Source organism: Muscardinus avellanarius, assembly GCF_963383645.1.
Source record: "Muscardinus avellanarius genome assembly, chromosome: 8".
Classification (NCBI taxonomy): domain Eukaryota; kingdom Metazoa; phylum Chordata; class Mammalia; order Rodentia; family Gliridae; genus Muscardinus; species Muscardinus avellanarius.
In genome coordinates, this window is record NC_137794.1 from 97108499 (window position 1) to 97134382 (window position 25884).

Below are 25884 nucleotides of genomic sequence, written 5' to 3' on the forward strand. Positions count from 1 at the left end.
GAAGAGCGCTCCATGCCTCCAAACCTCTCCCTTCTACGCACGAGTCAAGGACTCCTGGATTGGCATCCTTTCATTCCGTGGTATAGGCACTCGGGTAGTATCCAGCATCGATGTAGTTTAAATTCTTAATTGAAAGCCTGTACTTTCTTGAAATCTTTTAAACCAGTGAATCAGCGATACATTTTCAGAAACACCAATAATAAAATAAATACTTTGTCCAATGGTTTAAGTATATATATATATATATATATATATATATATATATATAAGCATTGGCAGATGCATTAAATGATAATAATAATAGTGTCAGAGGACTATGTTGGTAAGATATTTATTTGGTCAGGGACCTGGCACACAGTAAATGCTAGTAAATTGGGGCTGATATCTTCTCTTGTAATTGCTGAGAGTCTGTCTTAATGATTTTGATCATTTTTGTTTTGTTTAAATCTAGACAGGGCATGGTTGCTCATGCTTGTAATTCTACTACATGGAGGGAGGCTGAGATAGAAGATTTGTAAATTTGCAGCCAGCTCAAGCAACTTACTGAGACACTGTTTCAAAATAAGAATAATATAGGACTGGGTGTATAGCTCTGTAATAGAATGTCCCTGGATTCAATCCCCAGTACCACAATAAAAAAGCAAACAAACAAATAAAAACTGTCTAGATTATATGAGCTGTTTCAATTAAACATAAATGTATGAAAGCCTGTTATTTAACATCCAATACAGCCCAACAGAACTAGCCCTTAGTACCCAGAATTAACCTGTTAAATTAAATAAAGGTTGTCTCCTAGTCTTTACAAGTTGAGTAGACAGTAAAATCTTATTATCTTTCTCATATATACTTATTTAACTTAGTACATATTTAGTTCTTCAAATGTTAAAATAAATGACTACTTTTTAAAATAGTGTTTTACTGTCCTTTAAAATAAATGAGAAATGTTGAACATTCCCATCTACCTAATTTCTGTTATTTAGCTTATTTACTAGGGAAATAGGAACAAAATTATATTGAAGTTAATTCACTCTTTTTTTTAATTATAGGGAGTTGCAGAGTCTATGAACTTCAGTTATGGAAATTAACAGAGAGAAAAGGTTTTCTAGTTTCCATCTAATAACTTTAAAGTTTAGTGTAATTTTATAAGTTTTATAGTAAGTGAAGTCACTTATATGCAACTTTGCTCTCAGAAATGTAAAATTAAAATCATGGCATGGTGGCACACGTCTGTAATATCGGTGCTTGGAAGGCTGAGATAGAAGGATTACAGGTTTAAGACCAGTCTCAGCAATATAACAAGACTCTTAGAAATCTAGGAAGACCATGCTTCAAAATAAAAAATAAAAAATAAAAAAAGGAGGTCAGGCGTGGTGGTGCAGGCTTGTAATCCCAGCCCTTGGGAGGCTGAGACAGGAGGATTGCACAGGTTCAAAGCCGGCCTCAGCTGCTTAGTGAGGCTCTCAACAACTTAGTGAGACCCTGTTTCCAAATATTAAATAGGTCTGGGAGTATAGCCTGGAGGTAGAAAGCCTCTGGGTTCCATCACTAGTACCACAAAAATACATACATACGTACGTACGCACATACATACATACATACACACATACATACAAAAGGGAATGGCTCAGTAGAATGTCCCCTGGGTTCAATCCCCAGTATGGCAAAAAAGAATATGAGACTGAGCCAGGCATGGTATTTCACACTTGTAATAGAATTGCAGGTTCAAAACCAGCCTCAGAAATTTAGCAAGACTCTCGGCAATTTAGTGAGATTCTGTTAACAAAAATGAAAAAATAGAGCTGAAGTGTAGCTCAAAGTTAGAATGCCCCGGGGGTCAATCTATAGTGCCAAAGAGAAAATAAAAAAATAAGATTAGCACTTAATCAACAATTACATCTAAAGCACCTTCAGTGTTTATAGCAGTGATATATAATTCTATGGATTCACTTCAATCAGATACTCAAAAATTAGATAAAATTGCAGAAGCAGTTTTGATTACTCAGTTTGCACGTTATTTTCCTAACATTATAAACATTGGGTTATATAGGGACAATTAGCAGAACTCTAACACCCTTTCTCCAATAAAATACACGTTTGGCTTTAGAAAAGCAAATCACCAAGAATAATTAAAGTACACAACTCAGGTAAAATTTCTTTTATGTGTGTCCTTTCCCTAAGGGCTACTCTGTCCTTTGCTTAACCCAATTTAATTCCTATATTCAAACCCTATTATATAAGAGTAAGGACATTTGGGCCTTAAACCGAATAGCCAAGATACATTAAAGAATTTACTCATAAAAATAATAAATTCTGACATTGTCTTTAAAACACCACCACCTCACCATTAAATTTAGGCTGTGTGTATAGAGCTTTTTCACCTATTAAAGTAATCTGAAATTTTGCCTGCAAACCTGTGTGATTTTGAGGTCTTTCAGGGTTATGAGTTTCCCTGTGCTGGAGAATCGGCATTTTCCCAAGTTTCCCTCTAACTTTTGCCACCTGTGTTGACTTTCTTCTTACCAAACAGAAAGCTCCCTGAAGTCTGTTGGTAAAGCCATAGCTTAGGCAGCAGCCTGAAAGCCCCATTTGTCCATGTGAGGAGCCTACACCCACCTGTCATACATACCTGGGTTAGTTGTCTGTTCCTAGACTTGCAGCCTCACTCCAAAGAGCCACAGGGTATCCAGGTTTAGAGGAAGATGAGGTATTGCCCTAGCTGTCATTCTCTGATGATAAAATGAAGAGTAGATAGCAAATATAGGCAAGAAATAAAGGCCTGTAAACCCAGTTTGCCCAGTCTTAATGAACTCCTTCTGGACATATTTGGCCTAGAAACTATACCCTTTGTTTGGCAGTTCACTTACTCACCTAGGAAACTTTGATGTTGTGACTGGTGTTCGCCACATACTTTTCTAGGTACTGAGCATGCGTCAGTTCATAGTATGGTGGGGTTTTTTGGTTTTTTTTTTGCCGTCAGGAAGTTCACTGCCTAGCAGCTGTGTGTAACCTGTAGCTACACTAAATTTTTGAAAACCATGGAGTAGGGGCACGGACACACCGCTATGGAGACATTGGAGGAGTCAGGACTCTGTGCTTGGGAAAACGGTGACAGGCTCCCCAGAGCAAGTAGCTTTGACCGAAAGAGTAAGAAGTCACTAAAGAGTATTAGACTCCTAGGAAAGAAAATTATGCAAATTGCCCATTGCACGTCTTGGAGTATACAAGAGTGAAAGGTTCTGCATACCTCTCTTTCTCCTTACAGTGAGATGGAAAGAGACAGAAGAGCCTTAAGAGAGCTATAAGTTTGGTACCTGATTAGTGCCTGATAATAGTAGGCATGAATTTGCTGGATGAAGCCATACATTTAAGGGTTGTGTACATTCTAAAGGGTGTAGGGGAAAGTGCCAATTTATTACTGTTTGAAGCTGGAGGAATTCTGTCTTGCGTTTAGCCTTCATACTTTGTATTCTGATTTGCACATTATTTTTTATGTCATTGGGATAGAACCAAAATGAATTTATATATTAACTGTTCATTTAGGGACATTAACCAAAACTTGTACAGCGCTATTAAGGAGATATTTTCCCCCTAAATGTTATCTGTGTACCAGTGGGAAGGAAGCTTGTTTTCTTTCTCTTTTTTTCATGTAATTTTATTAGTGCTATCAACTTTAATGACTCTTCTGCCCTTTTTTGCTGTCATGCTATAATGACTTCAGCTCCATACATGCTGATTTAGCTTTGAAAGCAAGTTGGAGAGAAAAAAGAAATTACATTCTAGCAGATTCTCCTTATGTTTGTATCATTTTTTTCTGCTTATAGTCTCCAATAAGCAGCTAAGTGCTTTTTTGAAACCCAAAGCTAAAGAAACCCGCTGAACCAGTGATGCCTCTCATCTGTTACAGTTCAGACGCCGTGCGTCCAGGGCTAGCTTGCTGGGCATTGCGTACCGCTGTACAGGGCCCTGCTCTTAGTGAAATGCTCAGCTGCTGCTCTCTTGAAATTCTTAGTAATAGTTGGACAGGGAGTTTTGCCATTTCACTTTGTAATCGGGATCTGAAATTACCTAGCCAGATCTACTTACATCCAGAACATTAATGTATGTGCTGTGATACCTATAAAACATGGCAGTCATAATAATGAAAGAGTCTAAAAATTTTCTTTGAGCATCTTCTGTCTGATCGAGTCGGTCATGCTGGGCCCCTCTCTGAGTTACATGCATCTTGGTGTAGCTTGTCATAGCGTTTGTTAGTGTTGGCTGAGCTTGGCCCAAGGAAACTTAGCTAGTCCCCAGCACTGCCTCTTTACTTGATTTCTAGGATTCCATACTCTCCTTTTTTCCTATCTTACTAGTAGCTCCTTCTCAGGCCCTTTTTCTCCCCAGTCTCCCAAAATTGAGAAGCACCGGACTATACCAAGTCTTTCATGGGCTTAGACTCTTTATCTCTGTGCCACCTACTGTGTGTGTGTGTGTGTGTGTGTGTGTGTGTGTGTGTGTGTGTGTTCTCATCTCTACTTGAGAGGCTAATGGAATCTCCCATTTAATATAGCCAAGCTAAACTCCTGAACCGGGCCCTCAAACTTGTCCTACCCGGCTTTCCCATTTTAGTTGGTACGAATCCTATTTTACTTTCTTTGGTAAAAAAAAAATAATCACCTATTATCATGTCTTTCTCTCCTACGCAGTCTTTCAGAAAATCCTGTTAGATCTCTGTTCAAAATATAGACACAGAATCAGCTCCCTCTCATCCTGCTTTCTCTGGGATGCCCAGCGCGGCAGTCAGAGTGTTCTCAGTACTATTAAAATGAGTTGGCCTCTGCAGTGGTTCCCATCTGCCTTACTGTGCAAGCCCCAGTCCTCAGGATGGCTTCCTGGCCCTGCGTGATCCGCCCGGGCTCCCATGAACACCTTGCTCCGCTCGGCTCATACCCTGTCCTCCGGCATGCTGGTCTTGGCACGCAGGTCCCTTGCTGAGCTTTCAGTCACCATGCCACAGTTGGTTCTGAGCCTAGACTCTTCCCTTCCTGGTGTGCACATGGCCAAATGCTTCACGGCTCTCTGTTCCTCACCCGATGGCTCTCCCACCAGAGCCTACCCACAATGCTCTGCCCCCAAAGTGCTCCCAGCCTCCTGCCCCAGTTTCCTGCTCTGCCCTCGTTCCTTCTCTGTCCCTGGCACCCTCTTCTAATCTAACTACTTATTTTCTGTTGTCTTTCTGTCTGTGTCTATAACTCTGGATACTTAATAAATATTTGTTGACTGTTAACTGCCTGAAATATATCCAGAGGGGACATGTTTTATAGGAATGCTCCTTCTCTCTTATTTACCTCTTAATGATCCCCGCTTACTTGTTCATATCTTAAGGAATATTGCATTTTGAAAATATTTCTACTTTAAATAGTTAGATCTTTAGTAAAGATCAAAACGCGCTCAGAAATATAAACAGTGATCATTTCTTTCTTTCTTTCTTTTTTGCGGTACTAGAAATGGAACCCGGGGATATTCTACCTCTGAACTACAGCCCAGCCCTATTTTTTATTCTTCATTTTGAAACTGGGTCTCACTGAGTTGCAAAGGGCCTCACTATGTAGCCAAGGCTGTTTGTGAACCATGACCCTCCTGTCTCAGCCTCCCAAATGCTAGGATTACAAGCATGCACTACCATGCCTGGCTAAAAGTGATAATTTTTTAAGAGACCGAAAGAACTTTATTTATATTAAGAACATTCATCAGTACAGTTATACTTTCATCTTGCGGCCAGATAAGAGGCTAACTTTTCTCTGTGTTTGTTTTTATCAGAACTGAGAATCAAGTCCAGAGCCTCATGCCTGCTTGGTGGGTGCTGTACTACAGAGCTACACTCCAGCCCATTTTCTTGTCTTAATATTGCATTGTTTAACTCAGAAGTGGGAAAGTTTTTTCTGTGAGGGAAAATCCATTGATTGTGTGTGTGTGTGTGTGTGTGTGTGTGTGTGTGTGTGTGTGTGTATGTATATATTTATAGTGTGTGTGTATGTGTGTGTGCATGTGCACATGAACACACTTGTGTGTGTTTTATTGACCATTTAGCCCAGGGGTGTTCTACTTCTGAGTTAAAATCTCAGCTCTGTCTTACTTTTTATTTTGAAACAGGGTCTCACTACATTGCTGGCCTCAAACCTGTGATCCTCCTTTCTCAGCCTCCAAAGCACAGGGGTTGTAGGCATACGCCACAACACCCAGCTGATCAATGTATCTTTGATTCTTGAAGTAGCTTCTGAAATGGCTCTTATTGTCACTTGCACATTCTGAGTCTGCCAGATCCCCCCAGTGTTTGGGCCCCTCTCTCCCTCCAATGTTTGACACTCTTGAAAGAAAATGAGTTAAAATTTTTAGGGAGTAGCCTAAACATCTGGAGCCTCTTATTCAGTAATTTGTGCTGTATTTTGTATTTTATAAACAAATCTGGCCTTAGAAAGGTTATTGAAGTAAACTATAATGGGAAAGTTTTGTGGTTGTTATAGATAGAAAATGTAGGCTTTTAAAACACATTTGTAGTTTCTAATAATGCAGATTTTTACAAGTAGGAATGTAGAACTGGCGTATAGCTCAGGGGTAGAGCACTGGGGTTGGGGTCCATTAGAAAGCAACAAAACTCCCATCATGTTTGAGGTGGGGTGCAGTCCAGTGGTAGAGTGCTTGCCTTATACTGACACATTGGGTTCGATCCCCAGCACTGCCAGTAAACAACAAAAACAAGCCGGGCGTGGTGGCGCACGCTTGTAATCCCCGTGGTTGGGAGGCTGAGAGAGGAGGATCGCACAGGTTCGAAGCCAGCCTCAGCTACTTAGTGAGGCTCTCAGCAACTTAGTGAGACCCTGTTTCCAAATAAAGTATAAAATAGGTCTAGGAGTATAGCCTGGAGGTAGAAAAGACTCTGGGTTCAACCCTAGTACCACACACACACACACACACACACACACACACACACACACACACACACAAAAGGTGATTTGTTTAAGACTTCTATGGTAAAATGTGATTATAATTAATAACAACATATTACATTCTTGAATATTGTTGAAAGAGTAAGCTTGAAGTATTCCTGCCATAACAAAATTGAGGTATGTGAGGTAATGTTTATGATCATTAGCTGGGTTTAACCATTCTATGAAGTACACTCATTTCAAAACAATAGGTTCCATAAGTAAATACAGACAGTTGTATTTCTCAATAAAAAGTAAACAAATAAAAATTCATCTAATAAGGTAATATTCTCTTCAATGGTTGATGAACTCTCTTCTACTAGGCATTTTTAAGTATAAATTATGAAAATAAGAAATTATAGATTTGTACAATAAAGAAGGGAAAGTTGCCATGATTTTCTCACTACACTACTTTCCCTTTTTGTATTTACCTTTCACAGTTCCAGTAGGGAGCATAGCTTTTGTCCTGTCTTTTTCACTTTTTGATTCATGTCATGCTCATATCTTCATATGGCTGTATGCTCGTTATCACAATTTTTCATGGTTACACGATGATCCCCAGCCTGGTCCTACCACACTGAACCTAAATATTTCCCAGGTGTTAGGTATTCAAATTGCTTTGAAATTACTTGCAAATCATAAATAATGTTGCAACGAACACTTTGGGATTTGGATATTTCTCTGGTTCATTTTCTTAAGATCTATCCCCAAAGGTAAAGTTCTTGTTTCACACAATATGACCAAAGTAATGACCCTTGCGATCCTGCCAACCTGCTTTCCCAAATGATTGAATCATTTATTTTCTGCCTCCAGCAACACATGAAAGTATAGCCTCATTGCACCCTAGCCTGAGATTTCTCTTTTGTGTTCCTTTTTTGGGGGAAAACATTGGATTGTTAGCTTTGAAATACTGGTATTCCATGGCAGCCTGGAAATTGAGAAAGTAGTTTCAGGGTATCAGATGCCAGACTGATTTTTCTTTCCTTTCAAAGAGAAGGGAGAGGAAAATTGGTTGGCCATGTTTGATTTTATTGTGTTTAGGGACAGTACGGTTCATCATTTGTTGGACTTGTCATTTGAAGAAATTTGCTACTTAGATAAAAATCGTGTTTGATGTGATCCAGCTGATGCCTGTTTCCTCCTCAGAATCTTGTTTTGCTATTCTCTTCTCAAACACATTGGTTCTGGCAAGACATTGCATGTATTTCTTCGCTTTATAAACATCTAAAGTGACATCAGCATTTTGCACCATGGTTTCCTACTTACTAAATACTTTATCTTGGAGAATCATATACTTCCCTTTTCCCATAAATAATTTAGCCCTTAGAAAAGGCACATGAATTAAATTCAGTTTTTCTTGCTTATGAATGCCTGGTGTGTCTGCCTTTCCATTGCTGTGACCAAATACCTGAGGTAATGGGCTTAAAAGGAGGAAAAGTTTATTTTAGCTCACTGTTGCAGAGGTTGCAGTCTATGGCTATCTGGCTCTGTTGTGGTGGTGCCTGTGGGAAGGCAGGTGTCATGGTGTGGGGAGGCTTGAACCATGTTGGAGCAGCTAGGAAAGTAGACAGACAGACAGACAGACGGACAGACGGACGGACGGATAGACAGACAGGTAAGGGTTCTGTATCCCCTGTAAGGGCATGCCTCCAGTGACCTTTTTTAACTAGGTCCCACTTCTTAAAGGCTCCACCACCTCCCAATATTGCCACTGGCTTGTGACCACACCTTTAGCCTTTTGGCCTTTGGGGAACATTTGCGATCCAAACCATAGTATTTAGGTACTGGTATTTGGCATCCAAAGTATAGATAAAATAGCTTAAACTTTTTTTATAAAGCATATTAGTCAGCTTTCTCTTACTATGACAAAAATACCTGAGATAAGAAACTTATAAGTAGATTTGTTCAGTCCATGGTCACTTTACCCTGTTGCTTTGGGCCTTCGGTGGCACAGTAAACCATCACAGGTGCACGTGGCAGAGAAGGCCTTTTCCAAATCTCACAGCAGCTGAGAAGCAACGGGAGAAAGAGGAGGAGTCGGGACCCCAGCAGCTCCTTCGAGAGTGGGCCCCATGGACCTAACTTCCTTCCACTAGGCCTCACCTTTAGGAGGTGCCATGGGCTGGTGACCAAGCCTTTAGCATAAAGGCATTTTTAGGACATTTAGCCAAACAGTAGCAACAAGTAACAGTGAGTGGGGGCTTTGGAAAGAAATTCAGTCTTGGATAATAGCAGAGAATGGTGGCAAAACTTTAGCATCATCTTAATAGTAACTTGTTCTGTAGGACTGAATGGTTTCAAAATGTGCTGTCTCACCTGTGAAGTTGGAATAAAATATGTTTCTGTTATTTTTCTTTTGTGGTACTAGAGATTTTTAACCCAGGGGCCTTTTCTGTTTGAGCTACATCCCCATCTGAATCATATCTTTATTTTGAAATGGGGTCGTCATAAGTCGCCGAGGGCCTCGCTAAGTTGCCAAGGTTGGCTTCAAATTTGTGACCCCGTCTCAGCCTCCCAAGTACTGAGATTACAGGTGTGTGCTACCATGCCCAGCTTGAAATATGTAATTAATATATAGAAAAGTGCATGTTTTTATCATATTGAACCTCATTACAATATATGAGATACAATTACAATGTACTAATAAAATAATAAAAAATACCTATACAGAAAACTAAAGGATCAGGCTGGGGAGGCCTTGCCGCAAACTGGGCAACTCTGTGCTTACATAGTATAGGCTGAACTGTAAAGGGCTTTTGGCTGCAAATCTTTCTCTGGTTTTACTCGATCAGCAATGCTCTTAACATGTCCTCATTCATCCATAGAATAAGTTGAGTTTCCATTTGGTCACTGTATGGGCACAGACGTGCGCATACAGTGAGGGCTCAGTCTGGCACAGTGGCCGAGTCAGGTATGGTGAGTGACCCAGCAGAGTGGGAGCAGACTCTGTGGAAGCCCAGCAGACAGAGAGCTGACGCGCATCCTGATGGGCAGGTGGCACTGGGGAGGCTGCCGAAGGATCAGGAAGGGGGGTCCTGTTCATTCCACTGATGGTCACCAGTGGTGGTCGGTGAGACTGCCAGGGAAACACACAGACATTGGGAACTGAGAGATGACTTGTCCCATGCAGGGCTCTAAGAGGGAGACTCCGTCCCTCCCTCTTAAGTCTTAGAGCTATTCTGAGCTCCTTTCTTCCACAGGTTGACTTCCTGTGAACTGTTTCCACTTCCCAGGAGTTTGCCTTCCCCAGTTCCCTTTCAACTAAGACTCCCAAGGTGTCCCATATATATATATATATTTTTTTTAATTTTTTTTATTGAACATAAATAGTATACATTTAAACTATATTTGGTGCCCTCTCCCCCCTGCCCCCGTTTTCCCTTCCACCCTCCCACCAATGGTTGTCCAGGTCTTGATTAATGAGGGTCCCATATTTTTTAAATGTCAGTTTATTTATTTATTTTTATTTGTTCATCCAAAAAATGTACTAAGTGCTGAAGTATAATGAGACGAACTTAGTCACTGAAGATTGGAAGCAAAAGCTTTCTGAACTTTGAAGGCCATCAGGAAGGCAAAGTTGACGTATTCTAGGATCAAAAAAAAAGGACTTTGAAGCTAGAAACTAGAAACTGTTAGATGAGGCTGGAGAGCAGGGAGGCTCTGCTGCTGGTAGGAAGTTTGGAATGTGTTTTAGGTGCAATAAAAAGCCAGGGGAAGATTTAAGCAAGAGCGGTGAGATTTATCTACAATTTTAATATCTTGATCTAGAACATTTCAAGATAAATGCATCCTAGAAAACTTTGGAGCTTGATATACAGATGTTTTGGATGATGGCTTTAGATTGAGAAAAGGAGAGCGAACTTGTTATTTAAAGATGGATGGAGGGGAAAACTAGGCATGTTAATGCTCATCTGTAATTCCAGTACTTGGGAGGCCGACACAGGAGGATCACAGGTTTGAGGCCAGCATGCAATAGCCTAAGATGACCCATTGCTGGTTCTGGGCTGAAGGGGAGAGCAGGGCTTCTCCTCCTCCCTCGGGCTTCTCTAGGACCCTGTTTCTTTTGAGGAGATATGCAGGATCCTGTCCATGTGAGAGTTTCCAGGAATAACTGATATTTCTGCCGCTGGCTTGGCAGGAGCTCAGCCATTACACGGAGCTGATGCCCTGCTCCTGAATGAAAACCAAGAGCGGCTGCTTGACTTGTGAGTGTTTCTGACCTGAGCCAGGCCAGTCTCTTCTTTATTCCCCCTTAGCCCTTAATCTCCGTCCTACCCACTATGTTCTGGCAGGTGGGGAGAAATGTTCTTAGGCCATTAGTGGACAACTGAGGCTCTCTTTAGACATCTCTTTAGGTTGGATAAGCAGCATTTTATTCTGCTGCCCGGCCCTCGGAAGAACACCAGTGGCTACCAAAGAATACCCTGAGTTTGAAAACGTTGGGGAGGTGGGGCAGGAGGAAGCATGGTCCCGCTTAAAGGGGATGTTTGGCTGTTAGCTTGGCCATTGAGGAGGGCAGCTGTGGCGTTAATAGCTGCTACCTTCTGATGTTGACGATCAGTCTTCCTCAGAGGTTCCAGGGCTTCGCTTAGCTCAAAGGGGCTCAAAGGAGGCAAGCGAGCCCGAGATCCATTCACTTCTGTTTATTCTGGCTCCCTGAATTGCCTTTCCTTAATTACTTTTAATCAAGCTCTAATTTGTTTTTCAACACCTCCTTCACATATTTTTGAGAAATTCATGTGTTTTGAGAGCAGTTACCATATTTTTGAGACGTGCGTGCGTTTCTGAGGCTGCTGGCCTCTCTTCCTGCCACAGTGGGCTCCTCGGTTCCCTTTTCCTCGCTCAAAGATTTGTGGCCTCACCCATGCTGAGGTCACTCTCTCACCATTTGGGATCATAGCTACTACCTTCTGTATGTCTAGCAAATTTCTTTATATATTGTATGAGATTAATGTCTGTTTTAAATTTTTATTTTGGTGGAAGTCTTTTTTTTATTCCATCACGCAGCCCAGTGCAGTGGGACACTCCTGTAATCCTAGTACTAGGGAAACTGAGTCAGGAGGATGATGGGTTCAGGGCCAATGTGCAGTAATTTAGTAAGACCTTGTTTCATAATGAAAAATGAAATGGGACCGGGGGGTATAGCTCAGAGGTCAAATGTCTCTGGGTTCATTCCCCAGTACCACACATACATACACAACATTTATTATACAATTTCATAACCCCTGGGATGACAGAAAAGTTGAACATTTTTATGGGTACAAAAGTGTGCTTTCCATTTAAAATTCTTGGTTCTTGAGGTATCGGGTAATATTTCCTTCTACAAAACATGTCAGCTCATTCTAGGGTTTTGTTTTTGTTTCTATAGTTCTATGGATTGAACCGAGCCTTGTGCATGCTAAGGAAGTATTCTACAACCAAGCTGCATCCCAGCCCCTTAAATCCTTTTTTCAATTTTTGATAGAATTTTTATTCATTAATTGGTACATTGTAATTATACATCATATTGAGGTGTAGAGCGATAGGAAGACACACGCTCACAGTGCTTGGTGTATCTCCCTCCAGACCCACCCTCTGCTTTCCCCTTCTTTATACGTGTCACTGGGATTTATATTAATAATTCTGTTTGTATATATATATATTTATTGGTGGTACTGGGGTTCCTGGAAGCCCTTCTACCTCCGGGCTACACTCCCAGACCTAATTTTACATTTTTATTTGGAAACAGGGTCTCCTAAGACAGCGTGTGGCTTCGAACCTGCGCGATCCTCCTGTCTCCGTCTCCCAAGTGCAGGGATTACAAGTGTGCGCCACCACACCCGGCTAATTCTGCATATTTAAATAGCATTATTCAAACTATTAGCTTTATTACATCCCTGCTCCCCTTTTCTAACCCTTAAGCCCCCTATATTCCTCCATTGAAGCTTCTTCTCCTCTCTCAGGGGTCTCTTCTGTTGCTCAGTTTCTCTTTAGCTTCCACATATGAGAGAAAACATAAAACTATTGGCTTTTATTACTGGCTCACTTAGACTAATCTCACGACATAGCATAGCATTCTCAAGTTCTATCCATTTTTCTACAAACGTCATAGTTTTGTTTATTACTGAGGAAATTCTATTGTATGTATAGACTATAGTTTTGAGATCCATTCACCCATTGCTGGACACCTAGGCTTGTTTCACAATCAATCTATTATGAATTGTAGTGCTATAAACATGGATATGCACGTATTACTATGATATTCTAACTTCAGTTCCTTTGGAAAGATGCCCATGAGTGGTATAGCCGGGTCATAGGATGGTCCCATTCCCAGTCTTCTGAAAAATAAAACATTAAAAAAAAATGTTTGAGACAGAGTTGGATTGAGATGCCCAGGTTGGCTTTAAACTTGTGATCCTCCTCCCTCAACATCCCAAGTAGTTGCAATTACGGCATGCACCACTATGTCCAGATTCTGTTTTCTCCTTAGAAATTATTTTTCATCTTCCTCTTCAGATGCTGGTCTACTCCTTGCGGTTTTGAGATTCTTTCATCCATTGATCCATTGATTCATCCTTACAGGCCACACGTTCATTTGACTTGCGTTTGTCTGGGGGAGTAACTGGTGGTATTTCTACCTATTTGTTAGAGTGATGTCTTGGTTTGTTCTTTATTGCTGTAACAGAGTAGCCGAGACTGGGTAATTTATAAAGTAAGGAGGTGTACATAGCTCACAGGGAAGTTGAAAGTCAGGCTTCTATATTTAGTGAGGGCCTCAGGTTGCATCAGCCCATGGGGGAAAGCAGAGGGGCAATCAATGGCCATGAGTAAGAGGAAAGCGACTAAGGAGCTGCCTGCCTGATGAAAATCAGCCCTGTAAGAGCCCAGTCCAATTCTGTAGGGGCCATTCCAGTCTGGCAAGAAAGACACTAATCCCTCCTGAGGGCCTCATCTTCCAATGCTGCTGCGTTTGCAGCAACTACATCATGAGTTTTGGTGGGAGCAAACCTCACCTGAACCATGGCGGGTGGCACGTGAGCAGGCGCTTGACAGGTCACCACACACGTACGCTTTCAGTTCCACAGCCAAGTCCTGAGACGCAGAGTAGTGACATGTCTGCTGCTGGAGCAGCATGCGGTTTCTAGCTGCCTGACCTGCAACCACAAGGGCTCTTTCCCCCCGAGCCTTGTGAATGGATAGAAATCATTACAAAAGCAGGAGCTATTAACCTGCACTCACTCGGCTCTAACAGCACGGGCCTCCAAACTGGATGCACATGGGCTTCCCTCCCCTCTGCCTCAGTGGCTCCTATGGCAGGGGTCTCATGGCTGGGCCCCTCGCCCTGTTCTGGTCTTTCTGCGCACGTCACTGTCTTTGAGAAGCCTCCCCTGACCACTAATGTCAAATATTACGAGTCCAAATCGATCTTCTCTTTCTCCCCTTGACCTGTGCAGTAGATGGGTATACTGGTAAGTCATGCCTCTGGGTGTCCATGCCTACGTGGAGGGACATTGCTGCTTCTGTTAGGAAGAGATCGAGTTCGTTTCTCCATTCTTTGACTTCTGTGCTGGCTTCATGACTGGCTTCAGGCAAGACTGTGGCGGATGTCATGTGCAAACTCTACAGCTGCATTGTCCGAGACAGTGATCCTTGGCCACCTGTGACCATTTAGGTTAAAATTTAAATCACATGCAATTCAACGGAATTTTAAATTCAGTTTCTTGTTTATACTAGTCAAATGTCAGATGTCAAAACCACACGCTGCTTCTCGTGGCATTATTATATCAGACAGCTACTTAGAAACTTTTTTTTGTTGTATTAGCAATTGAACTCAGAGGCATTCTGTCTCTGAATAGACCCCCAGCCCCATTTTATTTTTTGTTTTGAAGCAAAGTCTCACTAAGTTGCTGAAGGTCTCTCTAAATTGCTGAGACTGGCCTTAAACCTGCCATGTTCCTGTCTTAGCTTCCCAAGTACTGGCATTACAGATGTGCACCGCCACGCCTGGCTGGAACATTTCTGTCATTGTAGAGAGTCGTATTGGACAGAGCTATTCTTGAGCCTATTCAGTTTACACTTTACTCTTGGGGAACACTAATTTCTCTGCTCTGAAGGAGCCCAGTCCAGTCTATTATGAAATACGAGATCACAGAGAGGGAAACTAAGGTGCCCCAGCCAACAGACAGTAGTGGTTTCCACACATGAGAGTCTTACAAGGCCTGGATGATCCAAACTCAACTTGGCTGTTCAAACCCATCTAATCTACAGATGATAGTAACCTTAGAAATAACCCAGGTGGCAGTAGAGGAAGAACTGGTCAAATTGCCAGGCTCAGAATCATGAAAAATAAGTCAACATTGTTTTAAGCCACTATGTTTTAGAGGAGTCTGAGATACAGTAGTGATACTTTGATTCTAATGATTGGTAGTGGTTTTGAAATAATGTCCAGATGGAGTTACTCCTAGGATAGGATGTGGGGAAAAAGAGGAAGATAGAGTTACCCAGACCTGCCCTTACAGTGAGGTCAGTTTCTTTTTTTTTTAATCTAAAGACAGGAAAAGTATTTGCTATTAATAAAGTAAATACAAGCAGTGGACTGAGATACTTAGCACAGACTGGCTGTAGACGATAGAAGAAAACCATATCAAAAATTACTATCAGTAAGTTGCAAAGGATATAGTTCAAGGAACCCAGAAGTAACCAGATACCATTCATTATTTCAATTCAGGATAAACAGATAATGGGAAACTTTGTGGTAATTGCTGTGCTATACTTTGGAATTCCACATAGTTATGTTTAATCCCAAAGCATACCTTCCTGTATTTATTATTTCCAAGCTTTTATGAGGTGTTCTTTATGTATGCCTAGCCAGGCACTGTAGAGAATTTTAAATGATTAAGGCCTGAGCATCCTGGAAGAAATCACAATTTAATGGAGCAGACGGGTACATAGTCACAATGTACCAGGACAAGCTGCGGTAGAGGACTAGCAAGTGCCCCAGAAACACTGAGAGGGAGCAGCCATCTTATATTGAACAGACTTAATATAAGGGCTGAGCTATCACTGTGCAACCGTGTGTGATGGAAGCCAGAAAAGAAATATTACCTCAAGGATTTGTTTCACATAAAGACCAGATTATTTTAAGAACTTCATTGAGTTATTATTCACATGTAAATTAAATCTCTTTAAAGTATACAGTCTAATAATTTTAAATATATTTAAAGAATTGTATAATCATCACAATCTAGTTTTAGGACATTTTGTTACTTTAAAAAGTATTTCCATATCTATGAACAGTCACTCTCCACCCCTGCCCCAAATAAAAGTTCCCTAGCCCTAACTAAGCAACCACAAATCTACCTTCTGCTCTGCAGACTTGCCTGTTTTGGACATTTCTTAGTGATAGAGCCCTACTCTATTGGCTTTCAAGCCCAGCTTCTGTCACTGAATGTATTTTTAAGATTCATCCATGTTGTAGCATGTGTTGATATTTTGTTTTATTTTATCCATTTTTTTTGCTGAATAAGATTCTGATATATATGTGTGTGTGTGTGTGTGTGTGTGTGTGTGTGTGTGATATGTGTGTGTGTGTGTGTGTGTGTGTGTGTATATATATATATATATATATATATATATATCACTTTGTTTATCCATTACCATTTGATGGACATTTGGTTATGTCCACATCTGGACTATTATGTATATGCTATTGTGAACATTTACGTCCCAGTTTTTATGTGGGCACATGTTTTTAGTTGTTTTCTGTATATGCTCAGGAGTAGAATTGCTAGAACCTATGGTGACTCTGTGCTTAACATTTTGAGGGCTAGCCCCACCATTTAGCAAAATGATTGCATCATTTTACCTTCTCAGCCTCAATCCATGAGGGCTACAGTCTCTTCATAGCCTTCTTAGTCCTTGTTATTGTCTGGAAATAGAATTGTTTTCAATGAAAATATAAAGTCATTAAAATAGAAACATTCTAATTAGATTATGTTATCCCCACTTAAGATGGCCCATATGTAAGTTATGTGCTATCAGAACTCAAAACTGAATGCCACTTTGTAGCTCTGTATACAAAACAACTCATTGGAGTCTAATTACCTTATCATTAATGTTCACCAGGTGGTTGGGAAGTACAGGTTTTCTTTTAATGTCTAATTGAGAGGTAAAAGGCACTGAGATGATTATATGTGTAATGCTGTTGAAAGTCAAATCCATTTCTGACATGCAATTAAATATAATTGAAATAGGACAAATTGAATAACAAAATTAAATTTGCAAAATAGAGAGTGAATAGATATTATTAAGTGAGTGCAGTTCTCTGGATGTTGGGTGTTGAGTTGGCATTCGGGCCAGAGCCCTGTACTTGGGGTGAGTCTCACCTGTCCCCACTTGCCTCCTGTACCCCAATTCTGGCATTTCAAAGACGTTCCAGAGACACTCCCCAACAATTATCCTGTACAGAGAGGAACTTCTTATGAAGTGTTAGAGTTTAATGTGGTTAGGAAGGAAGAGAGTCTTTGGGGGACTTTCTCAGACTCAGACTTGTCTTGTATGGATCTAGGAGATCTGACAATAATATTATAAAAAACAAAAATATAAATCTGAAAGCCATCCCTGGCCCCATTATTTTAGCTCTTCAGCCCCCCCTCCCTTGTCCACTTCCCATCACCCACCATTGCTTAAGTGTCAGATGCAGAAGAGGCCACATCTTGGTGTGTTTGACCAAACCTCTGCCTGCACCTTGAGCTCAGCCACTTACAGGTACAAAGATGTTTATGGTTCCCTGAGGGCACAACCTGTGATCTTCTCTCCTCCTGCGAGTGTTTTCTTTCCTCTGGTGGGAAAACTCTTTCTCCAGCAGGCTCAGTTGAAGTACCACCTCTATCAGGAAACACTTCAGAACCCCTAAGGCTTTACTGGTCCCAGCACAGCACTGAACTGGATGCTTGGTTTACAGCAGTAGAGAGAATAGAGGGAGAGGGAGAGGGAGAGGGGAGAGAGAGAGAGAGAGAGAGAGAGAGAGAGAGAGAGAGAGAGGGAGAGAGAGAGAGACAGACACTGACTCTCCCTGGGACTTACCTTATATCTGATTAAACAGTAAACATAATAACTGAATAACAACCTTGCACAGTAGAGACAATTAAGTAGTGAAATTCAAAGGTAAAATGCTACATTAAACTAAATAGGGAGGTGGACCTTATTTAGAAATTAAAGAGGATGAGGGGATCTGTGATGTGGATATCTGAGAAGAGTTTTTTTCTGGGCAGAGCGAATAGCCAGCCAAAGCAATGTCTATACTGTGAGAGCATCCGTGTTAAATTGATAAAATTCCAGCTACAAGAAGAGTTGATGGGTACTTTTCCTTCTGTAGACAAACATGTATTTCCATTTGGATGTTTGAAATCCTAAAAATAGATCGAAGGTTAATCTCTCCTTTGCCCTCCTCCCTCCCACGCCCTTTTCCAATGCAGCCTGTGAACTCTGGGCAGTCCAGAGCTCCCACTCAGGAGCACCTTATGCGACAAGTCACCTGGATCGGATCATCTCCTTTCTCAACGAAGATCTAAATTCACTATCTGACCTCCATGCCCCATAAGCGCTTTCTATTTCCAGAGGACCACACCATGTCCACTCTTCCTTCTTGGACTCTTGTCATTTTACATTCTACTTCTATCTTCTCTTAGTTTTTTACTTCTTCCCACATCATTATCTGTTCGTGTTTTCTGGGCTGTCATTTGGTCTAGGTCTGTAAATACTGCCTGTGAATTCTTGCCCCTGTTGGAGGAGCTGAGGAAGAGGTGTTCTCTAGACACTACCAGCGTGTTTTCACCAGTTTGGCTCACGTTTAAATGGGTCCATCCGTCATACTTCCCTCCCTAGGGAAGTCCAGCGTGACTCTGCACGTCACGTATCCTTACTGTTTTCCCATTTACTGGCTAGATTCGAGTTTAGGGAATAAGTACTCTTGACCATTAAAATTATTACTTTTTTGCTGTAATAAAATACCCACTGTTTTCAAGTGATATTTTTTAAAGCAACATAGTTTTCATTTCATTATTTTATATTTGCAGGTGGTTTTGGAACTGAGTTCTAGGATTGTTTTTATTCCGCTAGTGCTTCTTGTTCTATAACAGTAGAATAATCTCAGTTATAAGAATTGGCTCAAGATGTGTATATACATATACATGTATGTATATATATATAATATATATATATATGTATATATATATAATATGTGTGTGTGTGTGTGTGTGTTAAAAACCTAAATTTTTTTTAAGTGTAATTTTCCCACTTCTGTTATGTCTCTTTTGTTTCCATATGTGAGAAGCCTTACACGCCAGAAGATAATCGTTCTTATTTCCTGGAGTGTCACACCTGCAACTTCTTTACAAGCTGCATTTCCTAAATAGCAGAGAGCAGCATCCTCGTCCCCTTTTCCCCCAACAAAGTCGTCTAATGCTCGTTGGTGGCCATCGATCTGCGTTTTGCAGATCTGCTTGACTTATGCCTACTTCCTCGTCAGTCTTTGGTTTCATGGATACATAAATGTGTCTATGGATTTTAGAGGAAAATCTTATTTCATCTTACATTCTGTTCTTCATCACTGTGGAACAGTTCTTGGTTTTCATTTTGGCCCACTCTTATTCTTGTGGTTTTAATTTTTCTTAAGGTAATAACTGTACTTAGTTTTAACGTTAAATAATACTTACACTGCTTATCACAAAGAATAGCCTTTTGTGGCTCCAGCTCTCTGCTCCTCCCAGCCCTTCTCATCCCTCTCCACATGTGTGTGATGGTCTCTTTCAACTTCATTACCAGTATTTTTCTGGTATTTAGCTCCATGTCTTTACATAAAATCATTATTCTTATATCTCTAGAATTTTGGATTTTTTTACACTTCATTGGCATGGAAGGCGATGATTTAACCTGCAAATAGTCTTGTCATCCTAACTTGGTTATGTCAAACTCTACTTAAAAATTAGCTCTGCTAGCCTGCTGAGGGGTTAGGCTGGTGCTGGGGCCAGCGCCCGGCATCAGAGCCTTCCATGAGGCAAGGCCACTATTGAGGCCTCCGAGGCTGGGATCGGAGCCTGCCGAGGGGTTAGGCCGGTGCTGGGGCCAACGAGGCCGGGATCGGAGCTTGCTGGGGGGTCAGGCCGGTGCCAGGGCCAGCGTGGCCGGGATCGGAGCCTGCCATGAGGCAAGGCCAGTGCTGGGGCCCCCGAGGCCAGAATCAGAGCCTGCTGAGGGGTTAGGCCGGTGCTGGGGCCAGCGGCCGGCATCGGAGCCTTCCGTGAGGCAAGGCCACTACTGAAGCCTCCGAGGCCTGGATCAGAGCCTGCCGAGGGGTTAGGCCAATGCCGGGGCCATCGGCTAACATCGGAGCCTGCCGTGAGACAAGGCCGGTGCTGGGTCCTCCGAGGCCAGGATCGGAGCCTGCCGAGGGGTTAGGCCGGTGCCAGGACCAGCGGCTTGCATTAGAGCCTGCTGCAAGGCAAGGCCGGTGCCGGGGTCTCAGAGGCCGGGATCGGAGCCTGATGAGGGATTAGGCTGGTGCCGGGGACAGCGGCCGGCATCGGAGCCTTCCGTGAAGCAAGGCCGCTACTGAGGCCTCCGAGGCCTGGATCAGAGTCGGCCGAGGGGTTAGGCCAATGCCGGGGCCATCAGCTAGCATCGGAGCCTGCCGTGAGGAAGGCCAGTGCTGGGGCCTCTGAGGCCGGGATCCGAGCCAGCTGAGGGGTTAGGCCAGTGTCGGGGCCAGCAAGACCAGAATCGGGGCCTCCCATGAGGCAAGGCCATTGCTTGAGCCAGCGAGGTCTGGATCAGTCCACTGGGTAGCCAGGCCACAACTGGGGCCATCAAGAGTGGGATCGGTATTCGCAACACGGCATGCACAGAGAAATATCACAGAAAATTAAAACCAGATGCTCCCCCTAATCAGCAATAACTAGGAGGAAAGGGGCAACAGGAAGTGGTCGAGCTATAGAAAGGGCCCTGTAGTGAAGCAATTAAGGTGACCAATCAGTGGGTATGGAATAGGGGAAGATGGACCCTCTTTAAAAAGCAGGAGGTACATAAACATATTTATCAAAGTTTATCACCAAACAAGCATGGGATCGAGGGAGGGGGAGGGAATGGGATGGGGACTGGATGAGGGCTAATTGGATGATGTGTGCTTGTATATCCTCTCAAGTCTTGTATTCCAATGTGATGTATGATTACAATGCACCAATAAAAATAAATAAATAAATATTAGCTCTGCTCAAAAGGAAAGATTTTGTTGATCCTAAAATACCACTGCACAGTATTTTAGAAAGTTAAAAAAAAACAGTTTCATAGCAAATTGTCAGGAAAATGTAATAAAAGCAAATTATTAGAGCCAGAAGGTATGGACATAAATAATTTAAAGAGGATAATGATATTAATGATTTTTGTTTAACTATAGTGTTGAAATAACACATGAGAAATCTTCCCTTCTATCTTGCAGTAGTGACTGAGTGAATTTTGTTGTTTTCAAACCTCAGTTTTAATCACCAAACATCTTATTGGACCAGGGGTGAAAGTTTAGCCCTACTTAAAAGAACAAATGTGCTAAAAAAAAAAAAAAACAAGCTCTTCTGAGAATCATAGATTTGCATGAAAAATCTCACAAGGGAAAAATAGTAATTGCCTCAGCGTGAGAGATGGAACATATTTTAAGATAATTGGAGACTGTCTTTTATGTGTTCTCTTTGGTTTAGTTTTGATTTCACATATTTTAATTTGTTTCTCTCTTAATTTTTTTCTTAATGTATCCTTAAGAATGTAAAACACTTCTGAGGATCCTATTACTACTTGTGAAATTGCCTTTGTCTATACCACTGGATGCAATTATTTTGATAGTATTATAAAGAAAAAAATAGAATAGGTGATTATATTGTAGCAATCTGACATTAGTGGAAACTCCAAAACTACATGGTATATAGGCCATAGGTTTCATTTCTTAGTCCTGAAACAAAACAAAACAACAAATTTTTTCTTAGGTGAATATTTTAAAGTCTTTTCTTACATATTTAAGTTTTGCATGACTCCCCCTTTCGTGTCCAGTCTTATTTTTTATCACTCATGTCTGTAAAATTTACATTTTAATTTTATTGTGTGTGGTAATGAGTGCTGAACCCCAGGGAATTCTACCTCTGAGCCACACCCTCAGCCCTATTTTATTTTTATTTTGTAAAACAGGGTCTTGCCAGTTTGATGAGAATGCCATTTCTTGCCGAGTTTGTCCTCAAACCTGAGATCCTCCTGTGTTAGCCTCCCAAGTACTGGGACTACAGGAGTTTGCTACCATGCCTGGCTACATTTTGATTTTTAGCTTAGCTTAAATGCTGGTTTTTAATAATTTCCTTGACCGAATATGGTCAGAATGGTCTAACTAAAGATGCTCCAGTGTTCGCTGAATGTACAAGGTTACAAATTCAACTTTTACTTCTTATTTCAAAGGCACTGAGACGAGAGTTAAAAGAGAAAGAATATTCCGTCCTGAATGCTGTGGACCAAGCTCGAGTTTTCCTGGCTGACCAGCCGATTGAGGCCCCAGAAGAACCAAGAAGAAACCTACAATCAAAAACAGGTGGGACTGGTTTCTTTAATACATCATGAAAATAAATATATTAGGGGAAGAAAAAAACAAGACCAAATAGGAAGTTTCTTTACAGCATTCAGGATCTAATGGTTAAAGCTTTCCTTTTCTCTATTACTTTGATTAAATATTTTTTAAAAACCTAGATTCTTAAATTAACAAAATTATATTGTGGTATATTTCAATAACATCATTGTCAAAGAAAATGAGCTGTGTAAAAATGAATTTATCTAGAAAGCATATAACACTTATAAAAATCACTTCTCTTAGAAATTAAAAATACATATCATGTTAAAAACAAGTCCATTCATTGCAAATAGAAGAAAGTTATCAAAATACAATAGGAAATATACAACATCTTTAAATATTGAAAAAGTAGGATTTTTCTTAATAAGTGTGCTTTTTTTTTTTTTTTTTTACAAGCAGACAACAGCATTTCATTTAAAAATAACAGCCTATAGCATTCATTTATGTCCTTTGGCTTAAAATTGAAATGAGAACTGCCTTATTAGTAAATACCAACCTGCTATATAGTAAATTTAAGAGAAAATATCTAGGACCAACATATATATATATATATATATATATATATATATATATATATATATATATTCTCTTTAGATAGCAAAAGCAAACCTGAAAGAGTGCCTTGCATAAATCATGAACATTTACCACTCATAAATGAGGATCCAAGATTCCAGGGAAGGAGTTGGAGAACACTTCCCTTGACTGTAGTGGGAACTGGCTCAAACATTTGCCCAGGCAGCCATTTTCCTGCTGAGCCATCCTCGCTGAAACCCTTCTCCAGTCTGAATAAATTTCCTATCCAGGTCCTGATTTTCTTGAACCTGTGAACCTAGTTGCATATGCGTGTGTGTACATAGGCAGCACGCACACACATGTACACACTGCACACTTGGTGTGTCTCCCAACAGCTGTCCACTTTCTGCCAGGGGTGACACTGACTTTCCAGTCACCCATCTGGGATCTTATGTGATTGTGGCGTCTCCTACCACCACTCAAGCCCCACAGACTGCAAATTACTCACAACTGTTATTTCTATCTTTGAAGAATTATTCCTTTTGAGGACAACTGGCCTTCTCTTTCTTTGTGATCTCCATCTACAGATTTAAAATATTTAAAAAAATACTGAGTCTGTACTGAACATGAACAGGCTCCCCACCCTGTTAGCATTTCCATTTCTTTAGTCATTATAAGCAATCTTAAGATGACCTAAGTCCACAGGAGGTTATGTGTGAGTTATATGCAAATATAGTGCCATTTTATAGAGGGGATTCGAGCATTCACCTTTTGGGGGCAACTGTGGTTTGTGTTGAAACCAGTGCTCTGTAAAGTAGAAAGAACATTGGTACTCAGTTTTGATGTTTTTTGTTTTGTTTTTATTTTGTGGTACTGGAGATTGAGCCCAGGTACCTTCTACTTCCAATCTGAACACCGAGCCTAATTTTACTTTTTATTTAGAAGTAGAGTCTCACCAAGCTGGTGAGAGTCTCACTAAGTTGCTGAGGCTGGCTTTGAATCTGTATTCTTCCGCTATCCGCTTTGCAATTACTGGATTACAGGTGTGTGCCACCACGCCTGGCTGGTCTCTGTTTATATGTATTACCTACACACACAGACACAAAACATCCACATGTGTTGCAGTACATGCATACTACTGTTAATTCCAGATTCTCAGCCATTTTCTATAGTCTTGAGAGTTTTACACAGAATCAGCTGCTACTTTTGGTAGCATGCGTCACATTACATTTTCCTGTCCCTTTGTGCAAAACACAGTATTTGCTCATATGGTCTTTGTCCTCCACTTTATTCATGGTAACGAGTGAATCTTATCATAGAATCCTACTCCCGTTTTTCTCCTGATTAAACATCTTCACCAGTTCTCCCACTGCAAATGGAAAAAGTCTTGACTCTAGCATGATATTTGAAAATCTTTGTAATCAAAGCCCTCCTGAGTTATCAAATTGATTTTTTCTGCCATTTTCATAGTTCTATAAAACATGCATATTATCTACTTCCTTGAGTGATCTCAGAACCTTCTTGTCATAGCTATTCTACAGCTATCTTTGAAGAATTATTCTGCACTCTTTCTGAGTACAGTTGGCCTCTCATTTCTTTGGGCTCTGTACTTACGGATTCAACTAAGGACAGACTGAAATTTTTTGAAAAATACCACATGTGTCCTGAATACGTTCAGATGTTTTTGCTTGTCATTATAACAGCAGAGGATACCAGCTATGCGTATAACATTTACATTTTTTCTATCTTTTTTTTGTTCTTTCCCATCTTTCTGATTCTTTTTTAAAATATTGTAAAGATTGTTTACATCCTTAACAGAGTACTGTAATGTGTTAGATCCTCAGAGATGAACCAGTTCAGATTTGCTTACTTTTCAGATGAGAAACCCGAGCCCTCTCGGGAAAATGACCTGCTCAGTCCCAACCCAGCCCAGCTTGACTCCCAACTAGTGCTGCTTTCGTTTATGTTGACTTGTTGTTCAATGTTGAAATTCCCTTACTTTCCCTGAATTGAAGAATCCAGTTTTAATGATTCTGTGTCCTAGTCATTGCCTCGTATGCATAAGACACCTGGTAAAAGTTTGATGAAGAAGACATGGGTACCTGGGTCAGCAATTGGTATATAAAGAAACTGGTTGACTACTCTGACAGTCTATGATAGGAACATTTGGGGGAGCTAAATAATTAATAATAATTCCTACATCACCACTGAATTTAAAAACAGAGTAAACCCAAATTATAGATTCCTTTGGAATGGTGAAACTCATCAAAATTGGCTTTTTCTTCTATCTTTCCTTCATAAAGTATCACTGTAGATAGCAGAAGTGGATATAAGCTGTACAGATGAGTAATGGATTAGTGATTTTTAAGATGAAATAGAAACGAATCCCAACTAGTGGAGAATATGCGATCATCATTCGTAGAGTTCCTTTCCTTGACGTATCAGCAAACTCCTGCCCTCCTCTGCCACCGGAACCTGTTTTCTCCCAGTCTGCAGCTCTGACCTCTGGGTTGCTCAGCCAAGAGTCCTTGGGGCCACTCTCGTCTCCTTTGTTTGTTTGAATCACCCACATCCATCCCATCAGCAAATCCTGGAATTGCTGCATCCAAAATGTACCAGAATCTGATTCCTATCAACATTCACCACCATCTGTTCTGAGCCACTTGGATGAATGGCTGCAAGGTCCTTCTGCTCACCCCCGCTCTGCCCTTGCCCCTCGTCAGGGTTTCCAACACAGCAGCCATCATGAGCATTTGGAAATGAAAGCCACGT

At 41.0% G+C, this 25884-nt stretch overlaps 1 protein-coding gene across 1 annotated transcript in view; it reads left to right on the forward strand.

Annotated features, from left to right (window-relative positions):
- UTRN (utrophin) overlaps positions 1 to 25884 on the forward strand; it is a gene marked incomplete at both ends in the record, with an annotated part of 491377 nt that overhangs the window by 345013 nt on the left and 120480 nt on the right. The window contains one exon of the mRNA XM_080700143.1: positions 22434 to 22563. Coding sequence (XP_080556269.1) covers positions 22434 to 22563 — 130 coding nt within the window. The remainder of the gene's footprint in view (positions 1 to 22433; positions 22564 to 25884) is intronic.